Below are 13,736 nucleotides of genomic sequence, written 5' to 3'. Positions count from 1 at the left end.
TTCTGAAGAAGGGTCTAGGCCCGAAACATCAGTTTTCCTGCTTCTCTGATGCTGCTTGGCCTGCTGTGTTCATCCAGCTCTACACCTTGTTATCTCAGATTCTCCAGCATCTACAGTTCCTACTATAGTTGGAAAGTCTTCTTACCTGTGATGGTATAAGGATAGTAATTCCAGGCCTTTTCTGTGATATAAAATATTCGGGGTACCACGGCCCTAGCCCAGCTAGGGAGTTTGCTGCAAAGGAAGAGGAAAGTAGAAACAGTATTGTTAGTGAGAGAACCCCACACTGAGCATGACGGACGTGCAATAGCTAAGATAGGCTGAGCTTATATGTATTCTTGTGCTGTTGAATTAACAACCATAGATCTCTGAATCCCAATCAAGATGTAACATATCCCAAGTTATTAGACATCATGTTGCGTGCACTGCCTGAGGACAGGTCCTCAGCTCCTTGTCTGCTCATGTTACATTTGCCTTACTTGTTATTTCCACAAAAGTGCCCTAATAAATTAGTCAAACATGATTTTCCTTTCAGAAAACCACAAAGACTTTGCCTGATTGCATTCAGATTCTCTAAGTGCCCCACTTTAAGCTCCTTAATAATAGATTCCAGCATTTTCCCTATGACAGGTGTTAGACTAATGTACCTACAGTTTCCTGCTTTCTGTCTCACTCCTTTGTGGAATTCAGAAATTGTATTTGCAATTTTCCAATCTGACTGTACCTTTTGAGAATCTAGGGAATTTTGGAAGATTAAAATCTATATCGCACTATCTCAGCAGCTACCCTGGTTAGACCACAACTCGAGTACCATATGCAGTATGCTGAGCTTCCAGTTGCCAGTCACTCTAACACAGCACCCTGTTTCCTGGCCAACATCTCTGTCTCTGGCTTGCTGCTGTGTTCCAGCAAAGCTTAGCGCAAGCTGGAAGAATAACACCTCATTTTCCGCTTGGGGACCCTGCAGCCTTCTGGAGTCAATATTGGGTTTAATAATTTTAGGGCCTGAGCTCTCCCATGTCCTTATCCCAACTAATCAGGCCTTGTTAACACATAGTGTGCTACCAACCCATTGTTTGTCACTAACAGTCCCCATTAATAGCTATTCACCCTCCTAGCCAGATTGTTATCCAGTCCTTAGTCCAACTGTTCTTCTCTCTTTGGGCTCTATCCCTTTCTATCGTTTACTCCTTACCTCTCCCCCAACGTCCCCCCCGCAACCTTTTCTTCTAAATATATACTGACATTTTCCTAGCTACCATCAGTTCCAAGGAAGGGTCATTCAACCCGGAATATTAACACTGATTTCTCTCTACAGATGCTGCCAGACCTGCTGAGCTTTTCCAGCAATTTTCGTTATCATTTCTGATTAATGGCATCAGCAGTTTTTTTTGTTTTTTAGTATATGCAGTTCTGGTCACCACATTATAGGAAGATACGATTGTATTAGAGAGGGTGTAGAGGAGATTTACCAGGATGCTGCCTGGTTGACGGGGTCTGAGCTAGGAAGAGAGATTGTATAGGCTGTGGTTGAGAAGGGACCTGATAGAGGTATGTAAGATTATGACAGGCATAGAAAAGGGTTTATAGGAAAGTATATTTTCCATTAGTATAGTGGTCAATTACCAAGGGGCACAGATTTAAACAGCATTGTTTTTCACCCAGAGGGTACTGGGAGTCTGGAACTCACTGCCTGAAAGGACGTTGAGTCAGAAACATTCATAACTTTTAAGTAGTATCTAAACATTCACTTGCATTACCATAGCCTGCAGGGCAATGGGCCAAGAGCTGGAAAACACAATCAGATTGGGGTTTACTAGTATGGCCAATATGGGCTGAATGGCCTCCTTCTGTGCTATAAATATCCAGGAATCCCTCTGTTCTATTCATCCCCATTTCCATTTCCCTGTTTTCCATTAATTTCCTGGACCCTCTAGAGGACCAACGCTCACTTTACTACTGCTTTCCTATTTAAATGTATGTTGAAAAATCTGTTTTTTATATTCTGATATGTTACTAATCTTTGGTGATTCGTACTCTTAATCATTCATTTTGACATGATCTTTAAAATTCATAGATAGTCACTGATGATGTGTGCTTCCCCTAGAAGCGGTGTTTCTCACTGGAATGTATTTTTGTTGAATTTTATGAAACATCTCCTTAAAAGTTTGACTCTGTATCTATGCTGACCTATCCCTTTACATATTTTATCTTTTTTACATATTACGTTAGCCAGCTCTGTCTTTATATCCTCACAATTGCCCGCATTTAAGTTTAAAACATTAGCCTTGGATTCATTCTTCTCAGCCTCAAACAGAAAATATTAATGCAAGATTCCCTTTATATTTTTTAACTAGTCATTTCCCCTATTTAGGCTATTCTTCAATGTTAAGTGTATATGCACATGTAAACACTTTTTTTAAGTCTTTGGGGAACAGTAAATTTATTTGAACTGCATCAGGAATGCCCTACTCAAGACCAATAAGCACTGAGGCTTGAACGCTGAGCTTCTGGCCAAGAGATAGAGACCATAAGTTTCGGTCTCGATTCACAGTACGACAGTAACAAATAGCCCCAGAGTGATGGCAGATTGATTGGTATCCTTACAAACCCTCTTGTTGCTGAGATCCTGACCACAGCAATCCCACTGTGGAGACGTGTTGAGACAGATATGCCCCGACGTCACAGTCTAAGGATATGGAGTAGGCCATATAGGACTGAGATATGGACAAATTTCTTCATCCAGGGAGCGGTGAGCCTGTGGAATTCTCTGCCTCAAAGCCAAAACATTGATTGTTTTCGTTAGGTATAATTATAGGGTTATATAGTCAACATGTCAGATAGGACAGAAACAGATCCTAAATGTTAAAGGGATCAAAAGGTTTGGGGAGAAAGTGGGAGAGGGTACTGAGTTGGACGATCAGCCATGATCATACCGAATGGCAGAACAGGCTCGAAGGGCTGAATGGCCTACTCCTGCTCCTATTTTCTATGTTTCTAATGAGAGGGGGAGTGAACACCCTCCGGCTCTTACTAGGTAGTGGTGAAAACATAGTGGTACTGATGGAGGAACTTGAACAGGAACACGTGACTGGCAATCCTCAGTTGCAACTTTAATAGGGAGACCGAGAAAACAATGACAGCAAACAAAAAGCAAACAGACATTTCAGAAGCAGAGGTCTGGAATGCTGGAGATGCAGCAATGCAGCAGGATCTGTCAAGAACAACAATCCTAGTTTGTGACGTTTGGCTTTCAGATGACGGAAATACAGCCACGATAAAGTATAGGAATAACAAGGCAATTCTATACAATGCTGCTTTCACAGGGTATAAGCAAGGGACTCATTCAGTGATAAAATGGGACTTTGTGTATTCAGCTGGCTGCCTTTTTGACACACATTTCATAATCAATTATGTGGTGTACTCTGCAAGAATCTATTTCACTGAAAAGGCATAATTCAATGTTCAGAGCACACTGAGTTATAAAATGTGGTTACATAAACTTTCAAGATTGCAACTGACAGCAAGCCAGTTTCTGATACAAAGTCACAGTCTCTGTATCCCAAACGATACTCCATCCTGCTCCACTGTATAAACTCAAGCCAAGGAAGAAATGTGTCCCAGTTACTCCTGTAATAGAGTCATACAGCACGGAAACAGATCCTGCAGTCCAACCAGTCCACGCTGACCCTAATCCCAAACTAAATTAGTCCCACTTGCCTGCTATGGTCCCATATCCCTTCAAACCATGAACTTAATCATGAACTTATCCAAATGTCTTTCAAACATTGTAACTGTGCTTATATCCACCACTTCCTCTGGAAGCTCGCTGCACGAGCGAACCATCCCCTGTGTAAAAAAAGTTGCCCCTCATGTCCTTTTTAAATCATTCTCCTCTCACCCTAAAAATATGCCCTCTAGTTTTGAAATCCCCAATCCTAGGGAAAAAACACCTACCCAGTAACTCTTATCCATACCTCTCATGATTTTATAAACCTCTATAGGGTCACTCCTCAACCTCCTACGCTCCTGTGAAAAAAGCCCCAGCCTATTCAGCCTCGCTATAACTCAAAATCTTCCATATCTGGCAACATCCTGGTAAATCACTTCTGAACCCTCTCCAGCTTAATAATATCCTTCCTATAACAGGGTGACCAGAACTATGTTGTGTACAGCATCACTTACTTTTCCCCTCTCAGTCTGTGGACACAGTTCCCCAGCTATTTGGCTAATCAATATGCAAATTTCACTTAAGGTCATCTGTTAAGGTGGCTAACAGAAGTCAATTGACTTCATGAAGAAGGGTCTAGACCCGAAACGTCAGCTTTCCTGCTCAGCCTGCTGTGTTCATACAGCTCTACACCTCGTTATCTCAATTGACTTCATTTTTTTTTACTCAGGACTTTCCCTGATGTTTAATGCACAGACAACTGAAAATTTGACACCATATACGCCGTTCTTTAAATGTGAGGTAAGGCACAGATGTGGAAAGGATATTTTCCCATTTGGGTGAATCTAACCCTAGAGGGCATCATCTCAGAATAAGGGGTCACACATCAAAAACAGAGATAAGGAGGATTTACTCAGAGGCTAGTGAATCTGTGAAACTGTTTATTGCAGAGGGCTACAGAGACTGAGCATTTAGGCCGAGAGAGACAGATTTCCAATCAGTAACAAAATCAAAACTTATGGGGAAAAGGCAGGGAAGTGGAGTTGAGGATTATCAGATCAGCCGTGAAGTCATCAAATGCCATAGCAGACTCTATGGCTGAATGGCCTACTTCTGCTCATAAGTCGTATGGTCTCGAAATAGGCAGTGCCATTTCACAGTCCCTTAAATCTGACCATTAATATCGGGTCATTTCTCTTCTCAACAGATTAAACCTTAATTTTTTCTTATTCTTTCACAGTATGAGGGTGTCGCTGACCAGGCCACCACTTATTGCCCATCTCTAATTGCCCAGAGGGCAGTTAAGAGTTAACCTCATTGCTGTGAGTCTAGCATCATGTGTACACCAGACCAGGTCAGGATGGCAGTTTAGTTCCCTAAAGGATATTAGTGAACCAGATGGGTTTTTTCCAACAATCAACAATGGAATGGTGGTCATCATTACTCTTAATTTCAGAATATATTTTATCGAATTCAAATACCACGTTCTGCTGTGATGGGATTTGAACTCTGGTTCCCAGAACCTTACCTGGATCTCGGGATTAACATCCAGCGATAATACCACTAGGCCGTTGTCTTCCCAAATCATACGTGCCACAGGATTCAAACAAAGATCCTGCATTCATGTAGTGCCCATAAGAACATCACAATGTCCCACAAGCAGCATCAAGATAATGTGTGTTAGTGGTGTTGATTGAGGGATAGTGCTCCCTTGCTCATCTTCAAAATGGTGCTATAGCACCTTTTACATCCATCTGAGAAGGTGGACAGGGACCCAGTTTAACTTCTCATCTTGAAGGTAGCACCTCCTGACACTGTAGCACACCCTCACTTGTACCAAGCCCAGTCTTGTACTCTCTGGAATGGGACTTGAACTCACAGCCTTCTAACTCTGGGTTCATCATGCTCCCTGACCAACATCTGAGTGCTACAGGTGGTCATGTTTTCAAGCCAAAGTTTTAACAACAAAGTCAGCAAAGGAAAGTCACTGCAAATTTAAACCAAGTTGGTTGCTACTAGCCTTTTCCATGGCTGGAGTTGCATATGATTAATTTATAAGCAATCTGTAAATAGAATTTTCTATATAGATGCATTTATTCCGCAGGTCAGCTCCAGCAAGTTGCCTGGATCAAATGGAGGTCAGAGTCCCTACAACATTTACGAGATGGAAATGTTTATTAATGCTCCTGCCTGACTTGGGACATTTTCATTCAATAAACGCTCTGTGAATAAAATTAAATCTTCTGTGGTTCTTTATTGTTCAGAGCTGGACTCGCTTGCGAATTCCGCATGATGTATTAGCACAGCAATCTTGACTCCAGTTTAGCAAATAATGATGTCTGACCCCAAAATGCTAATATGAGGCCCGATAATACAAGCAGGACCGGAGCATCTTGTCAAATTGCTACCAAAACAATTCTGACAAATATGGCGGCAGCAGGCAATTTATTAACATCATGCAAAATATTGTCAGCTCCCAGTACGAGGTTCCAAGGCAGCTTTGAATAATGTGGTTCCAGAAATAGCAGCCTCGGATTTTAAATTGGAAAACCGCACTGGGGAAATGCAAGACAAAAATAATTGGATAATGGGCTTCAACACTTCTATATTTAGCTGCAGAGATTAATGTCTGCTTAATGAAGAAACCAATTGCACATGTCACCAATGAATGTTTATGCAATCCATTCCTTGTCATCTTTCACCTAGCTGGATCTTCAAGCCTTAATAAAGGACAGAATTTTAAATATAGAGGTCTGTGCTTCTTTAGAAAGAAAGAAAACCAGGGTGCGACATTATTAATTATTAAATCTGCATTGAAGAACGGAAATATCTGCTCAGATTAGATCAAGGGAGTTATTAAATACGTTTTGCTTCACAGTGATGGATGGCTGTGATTCCTTAATCAGAAAGGACCGGTGTCAGCAATTCAATTCTGTGGTGACTGTAACAGGTTGATAACACACCAAAATTCACTGATACAAAGAGTTTGCATTTGAAAAATGTGTAGGAAGCATCTTGCCAAAACCAATTAGAACTTCATAATGCACTGAAGTATTTCAGAATGTTAATGTTTGTCCAGTTAAAGATGCAGAAGGTTAGAAGGGATACTCTTCTCCCCAAATGGGAATGTTGCCAATTCTACCCAACTTCACATTACCCACTGCCTCCAAATGATCTGCATCCAGCCCCCTCTCCGACCCAATGCCCATCATCAGCAATCCAACATAGGCAGGCTCAAGCAACATGGCCATCTTACACCAATCAGAAGGTGATCAGACTTTTCATGGTTTGACAGTCAAGAATCATTCCATCAGTTTGACAGCACCCTTCCCACATTCAATATCTTTTGTAAATCATAGAATCCCTACAGTGTGGAAGCGGGCCATTCAGCCCAATGAGTCCACACCAACCCTGTGAACAGTGTCCCATCCAGACACATCCCCGTACCCTATCCTTGTAACCCTGCATTTTTCCATGGCAAATCCAGCCAGCCCACACATCCCTGGACACTACGGGCAATTTAGCACGGCCAATCCACATAAACCCGTACATCTTTGGGCTGCGGGAGGAAACCAGAGCACCAGGAGGAGTCCCAAGGAGACGAGGGGAGAATATGCAAACTCCACATAGACAGTCATCCGAGGCTGGAATCGAACTTGGATCCATGAGGCAGCAGTGCTAACCACTGTGCCACTAAGCCGTCCCAAATTCTATTCCATAGATGGCAAGCAAAAGAATTCAAGAAAATGGTTCACAAATACAATTCTTTCATGCCCCTTTCAATGATCTCCCACAGCAACCCTAGGTGCCCCCGTTAAGGATCAGTATCCCAATAGAGGATTTACTGAATTAGAGCGAAGTAGAGGAGGGTCAATCCCTGTGCTCAGAAATGTTGAGAGAATGGTGTAGGGGGGGAAATGATGTGGTCGATATTCGCTGGTAAACGCAAATGGGGCACTCCCATCCCTCTTCACCTTGTACTGGACCCGGCTATGACAGAAACTTGCACACACTGAGACCAAACCTTGACATTTTTAATCACGAAGTGGTGTAATAAATGCAATTTTTTCTTTGGTATGTATTTCAGTTTTCCACTAACATTTCCAATGCCCTTTACAACATTTAGAATGATGGACAATTCAGCATGCTACATGTCCCTTTGAAGAGCCTTTCTGCTCTGGCTGGAGTGAAAAATAATTGTCCTAAGGGCTCAGATTAGCTTACTTACTTGATTGCTGCCTTTTTTGTTTTTGCAAAGAACAGCACTTCAATCTTTGTCAAACAATGCACTTTATGATTTCATTGCTGATAGAGGTGCTTAGAATGATAGAATCCCTACACTGTGGAAGCAGGCCATTCAGCCCATTGAGTCCACACTGATCTTTCAAAGAGCAAATCCCACCCAGACCCACTTTATCCCTGTAACCCTACATTTCCTATGGCTAACCCACCGAGCTTGCATGTCCCTGGTCACTATGGGTAATTTGGCATGGCTAATCCACCTAAGATGCACATCTATGGACTGTGGGAGGAAACCCACACAGACACGGACAGAACGTGCAAACTCCACACAGACAGTTGCCTGAGGCTGGAATCGATTCGAGATCCCTGGCACTTTAGCTCCTGCAGTGGTTCGATGGTAAAGTAGGGGATGTAACTCAACCACCCAGATCAGAAAAGCTCAGACCCCTCGGCCAGTCAGCACGGAGTTAACTAATCATGACCAAACCAACCAGTTAGATCTCCACTGTTGGTGTCCCGAATCACAGAGATGATCTATCGGATATCCAGCTCCTGGTCACTATTTAACATGAAAGCTGATGCCAAGAACTGGTGTGTGGAGCTTTTGAACATGAGAAGCCTACATTGCAGCTAAAACAGGTCCCTAGCAGACCAGGAAACTCTTCCTGCATAGATAGCACTGTCTGATCACGACTGGCAGTATAATCTGACTCAATATAATTTCACCCTGTGGTATAATTCGCAGGATGAAGTCGACTGCAATTGCTGAGGAAGTGACCATAATGGCGCTACATCGCTAGCTAGAGAGCTCAATAAGTGAAAATCAGAGTATGTGTTGACAGGGATACACTGCTGAGGTTCACAATGCTCACACTGTCAAAACACAGCTCTGTTCATACTGACAATGCATTGTGTGTAGATCTCCTGGGAAAGGTTCCAATCGAAAATACAATTGAAAAATAAAGGTCCAACCAAAGATAGAGTTAGAAAACCAAAATAAACAAGACACTAAAGCAAAATTGTGATGTTGGTGGTCTGAAATAACAGCAGAAATGCTGGAAAACATTTTGATGAAGGATCATCAACCTGAAATGCCAATTACTTCTCTCTCATAAGATGCTGCCTAACCAGTTGAGTATTTCAAACATTTGATTACAAATATTCACATCATAGAAATATCACTTGGAAACAAAAATTCACTGCAATCCCCCAGAATAACCCAGCACAGATTTCTGCTACGAACTGAAGTGTGATTGGTGGATAAGATCAAGATCCGGCTTGCATTTTTATTCATTCACTCATAGGATCTGGGGATCGTTGACCAGGCCATCATTCAGTGCTCATCCCTCTTTGCCCCCAAGAAGCTGGTACCTTCTTGAAACCTCTGCAGTTCTCGGGAATAAGTACAATGCCCTCAGGGAGGGAGTTCCAGGATTTTGACCCAGAGAAAGTGAAGGAATGACAATATATTTCCAAGTCAGGAGAGTGAAAGGTTTGGAGGGGAACTTGCAGGTGGTGGTGTTCCCACGTACCTGCTGCCCTTGTTCTTCTAGATGGTAGAAGTCAGGGAATTGAAAGGTCCTATCAGAAGAGCCTTGGTGAGTGCCTCAAATCATCCTGTGGATGGTGTACATTGCGGCCACTGTGCGTTGGTAATGGACGGAGTGAATGTTGATAAAACTGCCTGTAAGGAGTAATTCCATGGGTACTACTGTGTCAGGTTGTAGATTGACTGGTCTGTGAGACAGCTCTCCCACTATTGGCACAAGTCCCTAGATGTTGCTAAGGAAGATTTCAGAGGGTCAGTGGGGCTGGGATTACCATTGCTGTTTCTGATGCCCAGGAAAATGCGAAGTTGCCCATCTGGTTTAAATCTCTTTTACTGACTTATGTAGTGGCTTGATACAATGAAGTAGCTTGCTCAGCCACTTGAGAGGATAATTAGGAGGAAACAACACTGATGTGGGTCTGAAGTCACATAGTAGTCCAGACCACAGAAAGGAGGGCAGATTTCCTTCCCTAAAGGGTATTAGTGAGTCAAATGTTTTTACGACAATCAACAATGACCCACCACACCACCCCACCAATTAATTCACAGGAATGAACACTGACAATGGGAGAAGGTCAGAGGACACAGTGCAGGACAGAAAAAAGAAGGTTCACCCCAGGCGCAGCTGAATAATGCCCATCAGTTGCAGATGAGCTACAATGAATGTGTATGGAAGGCAAAAGGTGAAGGTGTGGGGCACACCTTGCCAGCAGATACCTTGGCAGGAATAGCAACTGCAGACTCATTCCACACAAAGAATGAGAACTTGGTGGCGCTGGTTTGACACACTCATGGCTGTCAGTTTCCACAGCATGTAGATTAGATGTAATCCACATTAGAATCTGTGATATGGCTCATATAATGTAACGCTGTGCATTCCTGCAATGGCTACCGTATACTTCATGTACAATGTACACAGTTAAATTGGGCTGGATTAAATTACATTTTCCGGTATTGTTTACTGGCGTGCAGCTTACACACATGCAAAACTGTTGCATAAACAGAATGAGGAGTATAGTATGAAATTTCGGGGAAGACTGCGGTGGAAATCTATTTGCAAGTCAGTTCGTGTGAATGTATATCGGTAGATCCAGCCCTTGCAAGCCCACTGCAGAAGCCTGTTTATTTAATTGCATAGTTCCATAAATAGTTCATACAGTCTTTTGCTGGCTCCCACCCCCCTCCAAAATATTGAAGCCCCAGGGGATTGCCTTAGTTGCACCATCCCCATCACCATGGAGATGATGAAATATTAAAAAGCGTATACAAATTTACTGAAAATAGACACCCAGTAAAACACAGCTACCAGCAATAACTTAATGCTCTCTCCAAACTACATTGCAATGTCTTTGAAGTACATCCTGATTGTGAAATACTTTCAGTCATCCGCCGGTTATGAGAGGTGTCACAATTGGTATTGGCAGACACGAGTTAGAAAGCTACTGGATGTACAATATTGCAAACTTGCTGCTGGATTTTACATTATCTTTATTCTCTCACAAGGCGAGAGTGTCACTGGCAAATCCAGCATTTGTTAACCATCCTGAATGCCTCTGTGAACTAAGTGTTTGGCCTTTCTGAGTGCTGTGGGTCTGGAGTCACGTGTAGACCAGTCCAGGTAAGGACACCAGATTTCCTTCCCTAAAAGGGACATTAGTGAAGCAATGGATGACAGTGTCATGGTTACCAATACCAACACTAGATTCCATCAGCTGAGATGGTGGGATTTGAACCCAGGTCCCCAGAGTGCTAGCTTCGGTCATTGGATTACTATCCCAGTGACCTTATCATCGTGGTACGAACTCATGATGATGTGCTGTAGACCACTTTAAAACATCTTAACTTACTTCAACAGGGAGAGACTATTAGTTTCGGAAAGAACAAAATGGTTAATTTACAAATGGTGTTTCATTTTATACGGAAACAGTGAAAATAGGAGCAGGAGGAGGCTATTTGGCCCTTCAAGCCTGCTCCACCATTCAATACGATTATGGCTGTTCAACCAACTCAGTATCCTATTTTCACTTTCTCCCCAAACCCTTTGATCCCTGTACCCCCAACTCCTTCTTGAAAACATTCGAGTTTTCACCTCAACTGCTTGCTGTGGCAAAGGATTCCACAGGCTCACTGCTCTTTTGATGAAGAAATCTCTCCTCAGCTCAGTCCTAAATGGCCTACCTTAGACCATGACCCCTGGATCTGAACTCATGAGGAACATCCTTCCTGTGTTTATCTTGTCTTGTCCTGTTAAGAGTTTAATGGAATTTTGCAGAAAGATATAGAATGAGAAATCTGGAACAATGAATGAATTAAAGGAATGCATGTAGTCAGATTCACCCCAAAGATTACCCATACTCCAAATTCCCGGTCAGAATGAAGCTCTGGCTTTCCAGAGAAAAAGCCAAAAACTTGAAGCTGTGCACACCATAACTGCATTCGCTTCTCACTTCTCGAACAACATTGGCAGGGAGCCAAGAAAATGGTTACTTTCTGCTGTGGTGCAAGGATCTAATGAGAGGCTTCCACTTTATTTAAAATTTAGAAAATTGCTCTTTTTGTTCACACATTCAAATCTCGCACCTGAACTTATCAGTGTGATAGGCCTGTGTTACAAAAATACACAACCTTGCTTGTGATGGAGTACAGATCTTGAGGACTACTGAGAAAAGGATGGAGCTTTTTCATCTTGCAGTTATCAGGACAATTCCCGAGAAATATCAATACAAAGGGAATGCAACATTTATATGACATGAGAGCAGAAAGTAGATTAGCTGGCAAGTGTACTCGACTCGGTAGAAGCATTGCTGTAGAAAATGCACCACTCGGATTCTATCTGAGAGCAGGAATGGAATAATGGATGGGTAAAATTTGATATTTAACCCTGCACAGGCTCTTTACTAGGCATCAGAGGTTTACTGCACAGCATGCATTGGAATAAAGACTACAACCTTCCTGGAGGCACGCTCAAGCTTCTCTAGGAATCACACTTTTTTGTCATCCTCATCACATTCTCCTAGCATTTTAGCTAGAATGGAGCAAGGGAGGACCACTTTGATGGTGACAGTGTGCAGCCATTGATGATTATATCAATAATGGACAGCATGGGCTAAACAATCCAGAGTGTGTTAAGAATTAAGCTGACAACCAATTTAAGATTGTTAGTTGGGCTCGCCAATGACACATATGTGCAAACTGGGAGCTACATACATTAATACATAGATAGAGGAAGATGTCCACACATTGTGCCTACTTCAACTGATCAAAATAATAGGTGACAGCCATTCTCTGGTTCATTCCTCAGGGCAATATTGACTAGAGTCAACCAGTCTGGATTAAGTTAGAACAAAATATGGTAGTTAACAGTCAGTCATCATCTAACTGTTCAATTCGCCACATAATCCCACTTGTCAACTAAACAGCATGTTCTTCATACAATATAAACACGCAATTGCCCTTTGCATTGATATCCTTGTGAAAGCCTCAGATCCCACCCCCAGCATACCCTCCAACCTCATCCCTCCCAGTTATATGCTTAGCCACCTTCTTTCTTGCCACATTTTGTGGAGAAAAATTCATCCCAAATTAACAGACACTGCCTGAATAGGTAGCTGAACACCTACTGTGTGCACAGATAAGTCACATGACCAGAGCCAGGATGTATCTGAAAAGATTACCGCTGCTGAAAGTCAACTGTTTCTAACGCTCTTGAGAGCCAATCTAGTCTTTGTGAGCCAAGGCAAAATAGACGCCAGTGAATCAGTCTTCAGCCAGAAGGTTTACAGGGGCAACTATTTCAGGCTGAAATGAGAAGAAGCTTGCTTACTCAGAGGGTTGGAATTCTTCACCCAGGGGGCTATAGATGCTCAGTCACTGAGTACATTAAAAGCAAAGTTGAATTGGCAGTGAAGGATCAGCCATGTTCTTATCAAATGGTAAAGCAGGCTGGAGGAGTCAAATTATCTAGTCCTGATCCCAATTCTTTTGGTCTTATACAAAAACAGTCAGCTATCTTTTTTTCCCAATGCAAAAACAGGCAGCCATTGACTCATTAGCACATATGAGACCAAGAAGTCAAGATCTGGCCTTCATACACATGGTCAAAGCAAGAAAGGAATTCAACAAAGTTCTCGATTCAAGAAACTCTGGAGAAAATATTCAATCTATGAAATAACTCAACTAAAGTACTGGAGAGATTATGGTCAGCCCTAAAGTGAGCTTCCTTCAGTATATTTTACTGTAGCAAAACAGAACCAGGGTGAGACTGAAACAAGCTGC

At 42.4% G+C, this 13,736-nt stretch overlaps 1 protein-coding gene across 1 annotated transcript in view; it reads right to left on the bottom strand.

Moving 5' to 3' along the window:
• The window catches only part of pitpnc1a (phosphatidylinositol transfer protein cytoplasmic 1a), a 146,835-nt gene that overhangs the window by 91,106 nt on the left and 41,993 nt on the right, over positions 1-13,736 (bottom strand). The window contains exon 3 of the mRNA XM_048609682.1: positions 146-234. Coding sequence (XP_048465639.1) covers positions 146-234 — 89 coding nt within the window. The remainder of the gene's footprint in view (positions 1-145; positions 235-13,736) is intronic.

This window comes from Rhincodon typus, chromosome 21, assembly GCF_021869965.1.
Source record: "Rhincodon typus isolate 14 chromosome 21, sRhiTyp1.1, whole genome shotgun sequence".
NCBI lineage: Eukaryota > Metazoa > Chordata > Chondrichthyes > Orectolobiformes > Rhincodontidae > Rhincodon > Rhincodon typus.
This window is presented reverse-complemented; position numbering and strand designations above follow the sequence as displayed.